At 64.8% G+C, this 15,190-nt stretch overlaps 1 protein-coding gene across 1 annotated transcript in view; it reads right to left on the minus strand.

The window, feature by feature from the left end:
• Positions 1-324: 324 nt before the first annotated feature.
• The window catches only part of RASGRF1 (Ras protein specific guanine nucleotide releasing factor 1), a 55,259-nt gene continuing 40,393 nt past the window's right edge, over positions 325-15,190 (minus strand). Inside the window, exons 17-27 of the mRNA XM_081114915.1 lie at positions 14,373-14,543; positions 14,048-14,154; positions 13,039-13,151; positions 12,755-12,815; positions 11,697-11,800; positions 11,488-11,572; positions 9,678-9,875; positions 7,614-7,693; positions 4,436-4,553; positions 3,483-3,551; positions 325-1,673 (exon numbers count right to left, since the gene is read on the minus strand). Coding sequence (XP_080971041.1) covers positions 1,581-1,673; positions 3,483-3,551; positions 4,436-4,553; positions 7,614-7,693; positions 9,678-9,875; positions 11,488-11,572; positions 11,697-11,800; positions 12,755-12,815; positions 13,039-13,151; positions 14,048-14,154; positions 14,373-14,543 — 1,199 coding nt within the window. The 3' untranslated portion in view covers positions 325-1,580. The remainder of the gene's footprint in view (positions 1,674-3,482; positions 3,552-4,435; positions 4,554-7,613; positions 7,694-9,677; positions 9,876-11,487; positions 11,573-11,696; positions 11,801-12,754; positions 12,816-13,038; positions 13,152-14,047; positions 14,155-14,372; positions 14,544-15,190) is intronic.

Below are 15,190 nucleotides of genomic sequence, written 5' to 3' on the forward strand. Positions count from 1 at the left end.
TACTTCATGAATCAATAAAACATTTACAATTTTTAATTACAAACCCGTGTTTTCTATCAAAATCACTTCTTGCGTGAATTTTGGGACACCCTATATATTTTACAAAATGAAAATAGACAGAGGCGGCCAGGCTTCTCAGGGTCTGGCCTCAGGGTGCCCAGAACATCACACCCACAACATTAATAACAATAACACACTACGGCAATCGCTTGGGTTCATGTTGTTGGGTTGTGTTCTGGTCCCAACGCCTACACCCCCCCCAATAGGGACCAAGTGTCCCCTCAGATTCCTCCCCGGGAAGGAAGGACACCCCCAAACTCACTGTTCACCCTGAGATAGAATAGATTTATTTAGCAAGAGGTAATCAGGAAACGTACATCTTTACAAAAAACGGAAAGTTCTTTTTCTGTGTTTTTTTTTGTTTTGTTTGTTTTTTTCTCCAAACGAGCCGGACGTGGAAAGAGGGTGTAGGGCGGGAAATAGAATCCTCAGACCAGTGGGTATTGCTCACGGCAGACGTGGCCTGGGGCTGCCACAGCGCCTGCCCCCCCCCTCCTCGCCCCCCCTCCTCGCCCCCCCCCCGCCCTCTGTCCCGCGTAGAAAACGGGGGTGGTGGTCACAGGGTGAGCATGGGGGCCTATGTGCCTCGAGGGGCCTTTGGCAGGAGGGCACACTCCGGACGGGGCTCTAAACGCTACGGCGGGCGCGATGGTCAGGGTCAGAGACGGACGCGGAGCATCTCAGGGAGGCTGGGGGGCGGGGGGGGCACGAGGCGTCTGATGGAGGAGAAGTGGCGTGTGTGTGCGTGTGCGCGCGTGTGTGTGCGTGTGCGTGTTCCCAGCTCGCAGGGACCTGGGACAGCAATCGGTCGGCCGGTGTCGACTTGGCGATGTGCCTGCGTTTTCCTCGGCGAGTTTCGGGGCCTGGTTCCCGCTGTCCGTCTGTCTGTCCGTCTGGTGTGATTCCCAGAGCAAAGGAGTACGGGGTGCCCGGGCGGGTGTGGGTGTCGCGGAGCCTGGGTCTCCCCGGGTGGGGGCTGGGGGGGACCCCCTTGCGTCCAGGCGCCCGGGAGATCGGGGGGCGATGAGTCCCCAGGCCTGCGACTCTGGCGGACACGCAGCGGCTTTGGGAGATGGACGTGGCCGTCCACGGGGAGATCCGTCGATGGCTGGGCTTTGGGGTATGGCCCCCCCGTCCCACCTCCCCCACCCCACCCCACCCCGTTGTAGCAACTACATGGGACATGCTGGGAGGTGCTGGTGGCCGGCTGGGCCCGGCTGGGGGGGGACAGAAGCTGGACGTGTCCGAAGGTTCATGAGCGCACGGCCTGCCGCCCGTGGGGCCGGACCGGGCGGGAGGGGCGGGGAGCAGGGACCAGGCCCCGCCGGTGGACAGGGCTGGGCGGGCGGCGTCGGGGGGGCCGGAGCAGTCACAGTTCGGGAACGAAGACGGGGCCGGGTCTGTGTCCTTGGAGAAGCACACGGAGGAGGAGGAGGAGGAGGAGGATCCGGAGAGACGGACGAGTATGTACAGTGCGGCCCGGCGGCCTCCGGGGGGCGCGGGCGGGCGGGCGGGCGGCCTCAGGTGGGGAGCTTGGGTTCGATGCGGAGGGAGGCCTCGTAGAGGCTCTCCTCGTCCATCACGAAGGACCGGTCCAGCAGGTACTGGGTGACCTGAGGGCGGGGCGGGAGAGGGGGAGGGGGTGTAACCCGTGACGGTGGGCACCGGGGTCTCCCGGGAGCCAGGCACTCCTGGGGGGCACCGGCAGCCGAGAGGGGTGAAGCGGGGTCTTGTCTTATTATTAATATTACTAGAGGCCCGGTGCATGAAATTCGGGCAAGAGCAGGCCTTCCTTCCCCAGCTGCCGGCACGGGCTTCCCTCTGGCACCCGGGACCGGGGCTGGCTTCCCTCCGGTCCCCGCTTTGTCCGGGAGGACATCCGGAGTGACGTCTGGAAGGATGTCTGGTCTAATTAGCATATTACCCTTTTATTATTATAGAGTTGCCATTGTTCGTCCTCACCCGAGTCCATGTTTTCCATGGATTGATTTTTAGAGCGAGTGTGAGGGAGGGGGCGAGACCGAGAGAGAAGAAGATCAATGTGAGAGGGACACCCTGACTGGCTGCCTCCGGCCCGCACCCCGACCAGCGCAGGGGATGGAGCCTGCAACCAGGGCATGTGCCCTTGCCCGGAATCAAACCCGCGACCCTTCAGTCCGTGGTCCAGTGCTCCAACCACTGTACAGCACTGGCCAGCTGGGACTCTTCTGATCGCTCCCTTAGAAAAACCACCTCTTGGCCAGGCCGGTTGCACAAAGGTTATCGCACCAGCCTGCACACTGAAGGGTCCGTTCTTGGTCAAGGCGTGTCCCTGGGTTGCAGGTGTGACCCCTGGCCTGGGTCAGTGTGTGTGTGCGGCAACCAATCCATGTGTCTCTCTCACATGTGTCTCTCTCAATCCATGTGTCTGTCTGTCTGTCTCTCTCTCTCTCTCTCTCTCTCTCTCTCTCTCTCTCTCTCTCGTCCCCGGCCCTCCCTCCTGCTCCCTCTAAGGATCAATGGGAACAATGCCCTCCAGTGAGGATTAACAATAAAAATCAAATACATCGGGCTCCTGGGTGCGTCCGGCTGGCTGCCGGGGGAGGGCTGGAGCCCGAGGTCTCGTGGGCTGGTACCAGCCACCGATGAGCGGTTACAGGTCTGCCCAGGGCTCCCGCCGGCCCCTGCAGGCAGGCAGGCAGCTCAGATGGGGTCTGGTGAACCCGTAACCCCTGGGAAAGACGGGGTGGGGCGCCTCACGGCCCCGGAGGCAGACTCGTCTTTCACGCCTCGCCGGGAGCTTCTGGGAACGGCCCTGCTCGGACCACAGAGATCTGCACCCTCCCAACCCCTCCTCCATAGTGAGCTGGCTCAAGGTCAAATCGCCTTCAAGGTCATGTGCCTCAGGGTCGTCTCCTGCTCAGGTTCTGCTTTAGGGGGTGACAGTCGAAGCTGCCGGTGGAAGGGTCTGAGAGCAGGGAGGGTCCCTGGCATCGCTGACGGGGCTCGCGGGAGAGTGTAAGGCAAGGGGCCCAGGCCCAACGCCGGGCCTGGCACACAGCAGGTGCTCAGTAAATGCTGGCCTAAGAGAATGAATGAGTTCAGAGCGAGGGAGATGTTGCCCAGTGGTTAGGCTGGCGATATGCAGCTGATGGGGGCCGCAGGAATTTTTAAGCCCGGCCGGCGTGGCTCAGTGGTTGAACGTCGACCTGTGAACCAGGAGGTCAGGGTTCGATTCCCGGTCAGGGCACAGGCCCGGGTTGCAGGCTCCATCCCCAGTGGGGGTAGGAGGGTGGCGTGCAGGAGGCAGCCGATCCATGATCCTCTCTCATCATGGATGTTTCTAACTCTCTCTCTCCTCTCTTCCTCTCTGAAATCAATTTTTAAAAATATTAAAAAACCCACAAAAACAAAACAAAAGCGGAAGTGACATCGCCCCTTACCTTCGCCTGGTGCTCTATCTTGTAGGCGGTTTGCTGGAACTGGCGAATCTCTCGGATAATGTGGGATATCTGCGGGGAGGAAGGGGGTGCTGGAGGGAGACAGGCTCCCCTCTCAGTGCCACCCCCACTCCCCAGGGCAGAAAGGCACCCCCACTCCCCAGGGCAGACAGGCACCCCCACTCCCCAGGGCAGACAGGCACCCCCACTCCGCAGGGCAGACAGGCACCCCCACTCCCCAGGGCAGACAGGCACCCCCATTCCCCAGGGCAGACAGACGCCCCCACTACGCAGGGCAGACAGGCACCCCCACTCCCCAGGGCAGACAGGCACCCCCACTCTGCAGGGCAGACAGGCACCCCCACTCCGCAGGGCAGACCAGCAGCCACAGCTCAGGCTGCAGGCAGCGTCCTGGCCACGGTTGAAGGCCTCCGCCTCCCTCCCGTCCTGAGGGCCTACTGTGTGCAGGCTCCCAAGAGGCCCCTCTATTAAGCGGGGAGCCCGATACATGTGGGGGCTCCAGGGGGGAGGGCAGAGGGGGAGGGATGGCGAGCAGCCAGGCGCCCCCCGGCCCCCCTCTGGGGTTCCCCTCTCCCCGAGAGCCCAGGCTGCTCGCTGGGGACAGGTGAAACCTCCCGGCCGTGGGAGGAGCTGCCGGAGTGCCTGTCCCGCCCCCGTGACCCGCGGTCCGTGCACAGGGGGACGGGCCTGAAGGAAGGTGTGGCCGGGGTCAGACAGACAGGGCTCTGGTCCCGGCTCTGCCCTGGACAGAGGGGTGCCCGGGGCCGGTCCCCGCCGCCCCCCCCCCCCCAGCCTCGGTGTGCTGGTCTGTGGGGTGGGCAGCACAGGAGGAAGGCGGGAAGGCTGCCCGGGCGGCCACACGCCAGCCGCTCGCTGCCCGGGTCCCCGGTTCTCACGGGAGGGGCCGGGCCGGGTGGGGGCCGTGGGGAACGCACCATCCTCATCTTGGAGAAGTTGACCAGGCCGTCCTCCGTGTAGTTGGGGGTCCCCTCCTCGATGAAGGCCAGGTCGGTGAGGTACATGCCCAGGTAAGGGACGCAGGGCGGGTCGCAGCTTGGAGGCAAACGCAGGGACATGCGTTTTCACTCACACACGGGCCCTCGGTTACCGGTTCGAGACCGTTACGGGGTTCGGGGTTCGGCGGGCTCCCGCTGGAGGAGCTCGGAGTTTGGGGAGCAGGGACGGGAGAGCGTTTCAAGCCCCAGCTCTTGACCCTTCAGGGGCGCTGAGGTCAGTGCCGTGGGCGTGGACCAGATGAAAATAAAAATACTTTTTCTAGAAAAGTAGAATTGCCTGGCCGGAGGGCGGAGGCCTGTGAACCAGGAGGTCAGGGTTCGATTCCCGCTCAGGGCGCAGGCCCGGGTGGCGGGCTCCATCCCCAGTGGGGGGTGTGCAGGAGGCAGCGGACCAGTGATTCTCTCAGCATCGATGTTTCTCTCTCTCTCCCTCTCCCTTCCTCTCTGACATCAATAAAAATATATTTAAAAAAATAGAAGAGAGGCTGGGGTGGGGGGGAGACTTGGGGTGCAGTGTTGGCCGGCAAAGGCAGTGAGACCCGCTCCCGTGCCAGGTGCTGGCACAACACTGAGTATGTTAGTGAAAGGGGCCCCTCCCAGCTCCCTGTCTGTGCCCACAACTGCCCCCCCTACCCTCGCCCGCTGTGCCCGGCCTGGGGAGACCCCCCGGTGCCCACGCAGCTCGCCGTCTGGGAAGCCAGGGCCTCAGGTGGCCCCAACCTCGCCCCCCTCTGCAGGGCGGGCCGCGTGTCCCTGAAGCGAGAACCCCTCTGAGCTCAGGTCTGGGGGGCCCTCTCCCCCCAGTGCCCGCGTGGCAGGGCCGGGCGTGGGAGAGGCACTTACAGGGGCCCAGGGGCCCTGGGGGAGGGGCGGGGAGGGTGGGGACGCAGACAGAATGGGGCCCGCGGGCCTGGAGGCGGAGGCAGCGGGCGGCCGAGAAGCCATGTGAAGGAGGCGGATGGAGGCGGATGGAGGCGCCGGGGGCGGGCGGACGCACGGACGCACGGGTGGTGAATGCACGGAGGGGAGCTCCCCACAAGCACCGTCCACGGGGCTCCGGGAGCCCGGGCGGGGGGCACACGGCGGGCAGCACGGAGGGGCAACGTGGTCTGAGGACACAAACAGAGGGCGATGGTCAGGCCATGGACGCGGAGCCGGCGGACAGACCAGACGCGGGAGGACGCGGGGAGGGACAGACGGACAGGCGGGCCCAGGGCTGAGCCCGGAGCGGGGCTCCCCATCGGCGGGCACCCTGGGGCCCCTGGGGAGACGGGAGGCGTCCGGGTCTCCATGGTAACCAGGGTCTCCCGGTGTCTCTCCAGGGCCCAGGGGTAGCCAGTCGCGCGGGGAGAGTGGGGACAGGCAGAGCCGCCAGGGGGCATGGCAGCCCCCCTCCTGTGAGCTGGGCCTCGGGTGTCCAGGGCCCCCCTGCTGCCCTGGGGAGGCCGGACACCAGCTCCGGGGTCCTGGTCTGGGGGGGACGCAGGAGGGGGCCTGTCAGCGGAGGTTGGCCTCCAGGGGGCGTTTGGCAATGTCGGGGCTCTCCTGGGGTCGTCGCTGGGGGTGGGGGTCACTGGGGGCGGGGTCGCTGGGGGCGGGGTCGCTGGGGCGGGGTCGCTGGGGGTGGGGTCGCTGGGGGTGTGGGTCGCTGGGGGTGGGAGTCACTGGGACAGGGGTCGCTGGGGGCGGGGTCGCTGGGGGCGGGGTCACGGGGCGGGGTCGCTGAGGGCAGGGGTCGCTGGGGGCGGGGTCACTGGGGGTGGGGGTCGCTGAGGGCAGGGGTCGCTGGGGGCGGGGTCACTGAGGGCGGGGTCACTGAGGGCAGGGTCACGGGGCGGGGTCACTGGGGGTGGGGGTCACTGAGGGCAGGGTCGCTGGGGGCGGGGTCGCTGGGGGCGGGGGTCACTGGGGGCAGGGGTCGCTGGGGGCGGGGTCGCTGGGGGCGGGGGTCACTGGGGGCGGGGTCGCTGGCATCTCGGGGGCGGGGCCAGGAGGTTGCTGGCCGCCCTGCCGGGCACAGGCCGGGTCCCCCCCTGCTCTCGGGGACCCGCCGGGGCTGAGCACCCTCAGGGGCACGTGGACGAGCTGCAGGGGCGGAGGGGGGGCGGGGGGGCGGGTTCTGCAGACCGAGGGGCAGTGATGGGCCGAAGGGCGTTTCTTTGATTCTAAGATGCACTCACTGTCCGGGAAGGGACTTACTGTCTGACCCTCACCCAGGCTGTCTGTCCCGCTGATCTCGGGAGAGTGGAGAGGAAGATAGACACACGGACTGGCTGCCTCTCCCGCATCCCGGCCGGGACTGGCGATCAAACCCAAACCCGAGCCCTGGCCGGTGTGGCTCAGTGGACAGGGCATCGGCCTGCGGACCGGAGGGTCTCGGGTTCAATGCCGGTCAAGGGCACGTATCTCCGCTGGAGGCTCATCCTCGGCCCGGGTGCAGGGGGGAGGCAGCCCAGGGATGTGTCTCTCTCACATCGATGTTTCTCTCTCTCCGTCTCTCCCCCTCCCTTCCACTCTCTCTAAACAACAACAACGACGACAAAAATCAGTGGAAAAATAGCCTCAGGTGAGGATTAACCAAATAAATAAATAAAAGTAATTTTTAAAAATCTGCAACCGAGGTACCTGCCCTCGACCAGGAATCGACCCCGCGGCCCTCCTGTGCGCAGGCCGACGCTCTAACCACTGAACCACACGGGCCAGGGCGTCACTTTTGTTTTGAGGCCCGATTCCCAAGTACAGGAAGTAAAAACACACTCCTATTCGAGAGAGTCGGCGCCTGTAAGACGTATCCCAGTGTCAGAAATACTAAAATGTTAAAGAAAAATAAAAATCCCCAAACCGTGCATTTTAGAATCAAGGACTCTGACGCCCGGGTCCTCCCTGGGCCTGTCCGGGAAGGGCCCCGAGGGAGTTTCTCCGGCAGAGGGTGGAGGACAAGGCTGGCCCGCGGGGGGGGGGGGGGGATCTGGGGGGAGACAGACGGACACACAGACACACAGACAGACAGACTCCTGCTCCAGGCAGATGGGGTGCGGGGGGTGAATGCCGGCGGCGCAGGCCCCGCGGGGAGGTGACGGTCGGGGGACACACTCACTTCTTCAGCGCTTCTCGCAGGTTCTTAAACCGGCCGTCGGAGGACACCAGCTTCTGCAGCTTGTCGATCAGCGCTTTCGTCTGCGGAGTTAGAGGCGCTCTAGCCCGCGGCCCGCGCCCCACTCTGTACCCCCACTCCCTGCGCCCCCACTCTGCGTGCCCACTCCCTGCGCCCCCACTCCGCGCGCCCCACACTCGCTGCGCCCCCACTCTGCATGCCCCCACTCCCTGCACCCCACTCTGCAGGCCCCCACTCTGCAGGCTCCCACTCCCTGCGCCCCACTCTGCAGGCCCCCACTCCCTGCGCCCCCACTCCCTACACCCCACTCTGCGCGCCCCCACTCCCTGTGCCCCACTTCCTATGCTCCCACTCCCTGCGCCCCCACTCCGCGCGCCCCACGCTCCCTGCGCCCCCACTCCGCGCGCCCCACGCTCCCTGCGCCCCCACTCCGCGCGCCCCACGCTCCCTGCGCCCCCACTCCCTGTGCCCCACTTCCTATGCTCCCACTCCCTGCGCCCCCACTCCGCGCGCCCCACGCTCCCTGCGCCCCCACTCCACGCGCCCCACGCTCCCTGCGCCCCCACTCCGCGCCCTGTGCCTCCAAGGCTGTGTCCAAGACCACGTGTGCTCTGCCCTCCGTGGGCGGAGTCAGGGGTTCCTTTGGGGCCCTCCCTGGGCCTGGGAGCTGTGACCCCAAACTCCTGAGGATCCTTGTGCCCACACACATACCCTCCACACACACACACAGGGAAGTGGGGCGCCGGCAAGACCCGGAGGTTGGAGGAGGACTTGGTGGGTCACCCCTGGAAGCCGGCACCCAGAGTAATTGCTGGGCTTCTCACACCTTCACGTTTCTCTATCGGGACCCCGCCCACATTCAGGAATTTAGGAAAAAGACAGCAAAAAAAAGTCCCCAGGTGCTCTGGCGGTGTGGCTCAGTGGTTAGCGTGCTGGCCCGCAGACCAAAGGGTCTCAGGTTCAATTCCCGTTCAAGGGCACGTATCTCGGTCTCAGGTTCGAACCCCGGCCCGGTTCGGGGCACGTGCAGGAGGAAACCCATCGATGTCTCCCTCTCACATGGATGTTTCTCTCTGTCTCTCCCCCTCCCTTCCTCTCTCTCTATAAATCAATGGAAAAATACCCTCAGGTGACGATTAACAAACAGAACAAAACAGAAAGTCACGGGGCCCCGGAGGCTGGCCCTGGCCCCTGTGGTGCCCGCCCTGCCCCCGCACACATGCCCGCTGTGGCTGGCGCACCCCCCCAGGTGCCAATGACACCCCCAGCTTTCAGAACTGCCCCTCGGACCCTGGCAGGGCCCTCAGTCCCCAGGCAGGACCCTCCTATGGGTCTTCAGACCGTGTTTTGAATAAATCAAGATCAAGGCCCCCATTGAAGATGGCCAACTGGCCGGTGGGTAGCAGGGACCGCCTGGTGCTCTGGTGGGCAGGGGTCTGGGCAGGTCAGGGTCCTGAGGAGGGGCCTCGGGATCCCCGAGCACCATCTCAGCCACCGGCAGGATGTCCCAGGTGTGGGCTGGGGTCCCCACGAAGCCCCCACGCTTGTCCCAGCTCAAGGAGAAGACTGTTGGGACCAATAGTCAAGCCCTTATAGTCCCCATTTTGGGGTATTCGTTCATTTTTTTTTTTTTTTAATTTCAGAGAGGAAGGGAGAAGGAGAGAGAGAGAGAGAAACATCAGTGATGAGAGAGAATCACTGACCGGCTGCCTCCTGCATGCCCCCTACTGGGGATCGAGCCCGCAACCTGGACATGTGCCCTTGGCTGGAATCGAACCTGGGACCCTTCAGTCTGCAGGCTGACGCTCTATCCACTGAGCCAAGCCGGCTAGGGCTGGGGTATTCATTCTTCAAGTGGGAGTTACGGACGCTCGGCCCCCGTGCCACACCTGTGGGCCTGCTACCTGGTCCCAGGCGATGCCCGAGTGGGTCTCTGTTGTGCCCGGGAGTGCTGGCCCTCACGCTGTCCTCTGTCCACCGACGGCTGCCCAGTGTCCAGCGCCCTGGCCTCCCTGCCCCGGCCCAGCCCCGGCCGCCCGCCCACACCTGCTTGGAGACTTTGAGCCACGTCTTCTTCAGCCGGAAGATGGCGCTGCGGTTCATGGAGGAGGTGATCTCCAGGACGGCGTTGTAGTTGTGCAGGCAGCGGCAGATGTCGGCCACGGCCACCCACTTCTCGATGGCGCTCACCCGGGCGCTGATGTCTTCGTTCCGGATGATTTCGGACGCGATCAGGTTACTGATCTTGAAGCCCATGAGATACGACAAGAAAAAAATAAGGGTGAGAGGAACGCGTGTCGCCAAGGCGACAGGTCACCGTGATCTGCGGACGATCTGAAAGTCCCGAAAGAGCAGCGACGGACTCCACAGACAGGCCTGAGAAGCTTTTCTCAGAATGAGGCAGACCAGTGAGAGGATACAGTGAAAACCGATTATCTTCAAACTACCGGCGGGAATCTGTGAATTACCTGGGATGCAGGTGGGACGGGATATGAGAAACAAACAAGTAACACACAGGCACCGAAGGCTATCATAGGTCTGAATAATGAAGAAAAAGGTCAGATTCCCAAAGGGAAATATAGAGATGCCATTTTTCTTTTCTTTTTAAAAAAATATATTTTTACTAGAAGCCCAATGCACGAAATTCATGCACGGGTAGGGTCCCTAGGCCTGGCGGGTGATCAGGGCCATCTGTGGGGCGACTGGTGGGGCGATTGGGGAGGGCGGCGTCCTGCTGGCACCCGCTTTGGCCGGCCTGGGGCCTGCAGGCTGGGGGCAGCTCCTGTGTTGAGCGTCTGCCCCCTGGTGGTCAGTGTGCATCATAGCAACCACTTGTTCCACTGGTTGTTCTGCCGGTCGATTTGTGTATTAGGTTTTTATTATATAGGATTGATTTCAGAGAGGAAGGGAGAGGGAAGGAGAGAGAGAGAAACATCCATGATGAGAGAGAATCACGGATCGGCTGCCTCCTGCACGCCCCCCACTGGGGATGGAGCCCTCATCCCGGGCATGAGGCCCCGACCAGAATCGAACCCGGGCCCCCTCCGTCCAAGGGCTGACGCTCTATCCACTGAGCCACACTGGCCAGGGCAAGATGCCATTTTCCAAAAGCAACGTGTGACGCACATTATCCTAAATGGGGACATAGGAGAGGCCTCTCGCTAAATCCACGAACGAGATGCACTGTCTTAGGGGCCTGGACTGGAGGCCGCTGGTGGGGCAGCAACAGCCACGGGAGGGTGGTGGCTCCTTGGGATCCGCCCCTGGGCACCTGCCTGCCTCACCCTCCCGGGTGCTGGCCCTGAAGGAGGTGCTAGCTAGCCTGTCAGGCAGAGAGAGGACCTGAGGCCAGAGGGACCGGAAACAGCAGAAATGTCTGTGCCAGGAGATGAAACAGTCTCAGGCCACGGTTAACCCGCCACGGAGGAGCGTATACTGTGTCAGAAAGAAACGGAAGAGCCGGTGTGGCTCAGTGGCTCAGTGTCGACCTACGAACCAGGAGGTCACGGTTCGATTCCCGGTCAGGGCACAGGCCCGGGTGGAGGGCTCCATCCCCAGTGTGGGGCGTGCAGGAGGCAGCCGATCGGTGACTCTCTCTCATCACGGATGTTTCTGTCTCTCTCCCTGTCCCTGCCTCTCTGACATCAATAAAAATGTATTAAAAAAATAAAAAGTGAGCACAGCAGGGCCCTCACCCTGTCCCTCCCAATCTCCTTCCCTCATGTGGGCGGTCTCCCCAGGAAGCTGCTGGGAGGAGCAGGGATGGGGTGGGGTGTGGGGGGTGTGTCCCTTCTCCGCCCAGCCCCTCGGGCTCCTGCGGGGCGAACCAGAGAGAAAGGGCGGCCGCCACACTCACGTCGTTGAAGTGCTTCGTGGTTTTCATGATGTAGGGCGTCCTCTCGTTCTTCTCCAGCTTCATCCAGCCTTGTCCGAAGAACTCCCTGCAGGACACGGGAGGGGCCCCAGGCGGAGGCGTCAGGCGGCCCTCGGGGTCCCTTTGCTTCCGAGGCTGTCATCTGGGGGGGGGGGGGAGGCGGGGAGGCCCGCACCGCCCCACGCACTCACTCGTAAGGGATCTTCTTGAAGACCAGGTGGTCCAGCAGGGTCAGCTGCTCCGCGATCTCCAGGGCCGAGTGGTTCTCAAAGGGCTCGGCCTTCACGCCCGCGGCCTGTGGGGGGCCAGGTCCCCGTTAGCCCCACGTAGCCGGGTGGGGCTACCTCCTGGCTTCCAGACACCTCCCCAGGGGATCGCCACTGATGGGGGGGGGGCAGGTGGATGGAGGGGTGTGACTGGGAGGCCCCTCCTGGCAGACCAGATGGGAGAGGAGGCCTGGCTGGGAGAAGGTGTGCTGGGCAGGAGGGGCAGGCTGCCCCCTCAGCTCCCCCGCTCCTGTTTTTATAACCTATATTCTTTTAATAGTTATTCTTTTAAAAAATATATTTTATTGATTTTTTTACAGAGAGGAAGGGAGAGGGACAGAGAGTCAGGAATATCGATGAGAGAGAAACATTGATCAGCCGCCTCCTGCACGCCCCCCACTGGGGATGTGCCCTTGACCGGAATCGAACCCGGGACCCTTCAGTCCGCAGGCCGACGCTCTATCCACTGAGCCACACCGGCCAGGGCTCCCTCTGCTGGGGCCTAGGAAAGAGGGTGAGCCTGGGAGCAGAGGTGGGGGGCGGGGTGGGGGTACAGCCTCCTTCCCCCTTCGCAGGGCTTGGCGGAGCCCTCACAGCAAGAAGGCGCTCTGAGGCCACCGGAGCCTCCTCCAAGCGGGACGTGCCGCACACGGGCCCCCAGGGCCCGGCAGCTCAGGGGCACTTGGTCCGGAAGAGTCTCAGGCTGTTGCCCTCCAGGGGTGAATAGTCCAGCCGGACCCCATGGGGGGCAGGGGCCCAGGGCAGCCGCTCCCCTGCAGGGAGGTGCAGGGCGACCCCTTCTCCCAGGGCCAGTCTGAGAGGAGCCGTGTCTGTGCAACCCCCTTCCCGCCCCAGGGGTGAGGGTGGGTTCCAGACGAGCCCCCCGAGCTGCCCTGGGGATGGGGCAGGATCTGGGCAGGGTGGCTGTGCTTGCTCAGGGAGCCTGGGGGGCAGCGGGCGGGGGCAGGGCAGGCCCGGCTCACCAGCTGCGTGATCTCCTCCAGCGTGATCTGGTTGTCCCCGGGGTCCTCCTGCGTCAGAGTCCTGGGGGCCAGACGCAGAGATGAGCTGTCTGCACCCACCTGGACTCCAGGCACCCACCTGGCCTCCGGGGCAGCCCCTGCCGGCCCCTGCACAGACGCCTGCAGGCTCTCCTGCCTGGCTGCTCCAGGGGTGACTGCCCCAGGCTGCTGGCCACCCCTGTGAGTCAGCGGCCGGCTAATCCCACCCCCGAGCCCGTCCCAGCTCATCCAGCCCCAGGCCCCACCGCACGATGTTGGCGGCCGCCTTCCGCTCCTGGGTCAGCAGCTCGGGGTTGCGCGTCACCTCCTCCAGGAAGCCAACCACCTTGCTCTTGAGCTCCTTGTTGGTCTCAAAGTCCTGCGGGAGAGGCGCCGGCTGTGGCCACTCCGTCCCAGCTGCCCGAGGGGTCCCGGCTCAGGCCGGGGAGGCGGCGGTTTCCAGTCCCACCCGCGGAGGCGCCCCCTCACTCCCTTCTCACGGGGCCCCAGCGGCGCCCGCAGACCTTCCGTGAAAGGCTCACGCGTGGCTGCCTGTGCCTGGGAGCCCGGGGCTGGGCGGGGCCCTGGGAGGTAGACCTACTTTGCACCCGAGACAGGAGCCCAGCAGCCCTGCTTCCCACGTCCCAGAGGCTGGGTGCGCCTGCCCTTGAATGTCCCTGGTCCCCTCCCCGGGGTCTGAGACGGCAGATGGCGCCCTGGCTTCCCCTCCCGCTGCCCTCGCCGCCCCCTCTTCCCAGATCTGTGCCCACGCCCCTGTCCCCGCCGCCCCTGTGCCCAGCTTCGTGCCCACCCCCATGTCCATCCATCCCTTGTCCCGCCATGGCCCCGCCCACCTGCGCGTGCTTGGACACCCAGTGCCCAGCCCCACCCACCTGTCCTGTCCCCGCCCACCTGCACGTGCTGGGACACCCAGTGCCCGCCCCCCCCACCTGGCCCCGCCCGCCCATCCCCTGCCCCGCCCACCTGTGTGCTGGGACACCCAGTGCCTGGCCCCGCCCACCTGTCCAGGCCCCGCCCACCTGCGCATGCTTGGACACCCAGTGCCCGGCCACGCCCACCCACTTTCTGCCCGCCCACCTCCCCGGGCCCCGCCCACCTGCGCGTGCTTGGCACCCAGTGCCCGCCCCGCCCACATGGCCCCGCCCACCCGGCCCCGGCCCCGCCCATCTCGGCCCCGCCCACCTGTGCGTGCTTGGACACCGAGTGCCCGCCCCCGCCCACCTGGCCCCGCCCACCCGGCCCGGCCCCGCCCACCTGCGCGTGCTTGGACACCCAGTGCCGCAGCACGTTGAGCACGCGGTTGGTGGCCGCCCTGCGGATCACGAACTCCTTGTCCCCGTTCCTCTGGTCCGGGGGGAAGCCTGGCGGCACAGGGCAGGGGGTCACGGGGACACGGAACCCGCCTCCCACTCGCCTCACCTCCTACCCCGGGCCTGGCGGACAGAGCCCGTCCCCGCCCACCGGGGCCCCCCACGTGCGCGAGTGGGAGGGGGGGGTGCCCGGGCGCCGTGGGGAGCGGGCCTCCCTCTGGGCACAGGCTGCCCACGAGGAGAGGGGTGAGCGAGCCCCCGCCCCGCACCTGTGCTGGCCAAGGACATCCGCCGGTACTTCTCCTTGTTGGGGGTGCCCTCGTTGGCGCCCGAGGTGGCGATGGCGAAGGCGGAGGCCGCCGACAGGCCGCTGCGGCTGTTGTCCAGCTCGCGACAGGACCTCATGACCACCCCGTTGTTGTAGGAAAAGAAGGGGAACTCTGGGGAGGAAGGAAGGCCAGGGTCCCAGGGCGGGGGCAGGGCCGAGCTGGGGAGGGGTGTGTGCCCTACCCGCCCCCCCTGTGCCACCCCCTCCATCTCCCCGCCATCTCCCTGCCTCTCCCTGCTGTCCCAGACCCAGCCGGGCACACGCCGCGTCCTCGCCTACATGCTGTGTGGCCTCGGGTAGCTACTTAACCTCTCTGGTCTCAGGAGGCAATCAATCTGTGGACAGTGGGGGTAGGAACACGCCCTCGAGGGGGCAGGTGAAGGTGAAAGGAGGTACTGGGACCGTGCAAAAAGCTCTGTGTCCGCAGATGCTATCAATAATGCCTGTTAGGCTGGCCGGTGTGGCTCAGTGATTGAGCGTCGACCTGTGAACCAGGAGGTCAGGGTTCGCTGGGCACATGTCCGGGTTGCGGGCTCCATCCCCAGTGTGGGGGGTGCAGGAGGCAGCCGATCGGCGATTCTCTCTCATCATTAATGTCTCTCTCTCTCTCTCTCCCTACTCCGTTCCTTCCTCTGAAATAAAAAAAAAAAAAGGAAAAGAAGAAAAATGGGAATAACCCGGCCCCTCGATGGGGCTCCCAGGAGTGGCCCTGGGTGCTGGCCCTCCGGTCCCCTGTGGGGCGGGTTGCGCATCCTGTCT

Source organism: Myotis nattereri (assembly GCF_964212035.1).
Source record: "Myotis nattereri genome assembly, chromosome: 21".
Taxonomy (NCBI): Eukaryota; Metazoa; Chordata; class Mammalia; order Chiroptera; family Vespertilionidae; genus Myotis; species Myotis nattereri.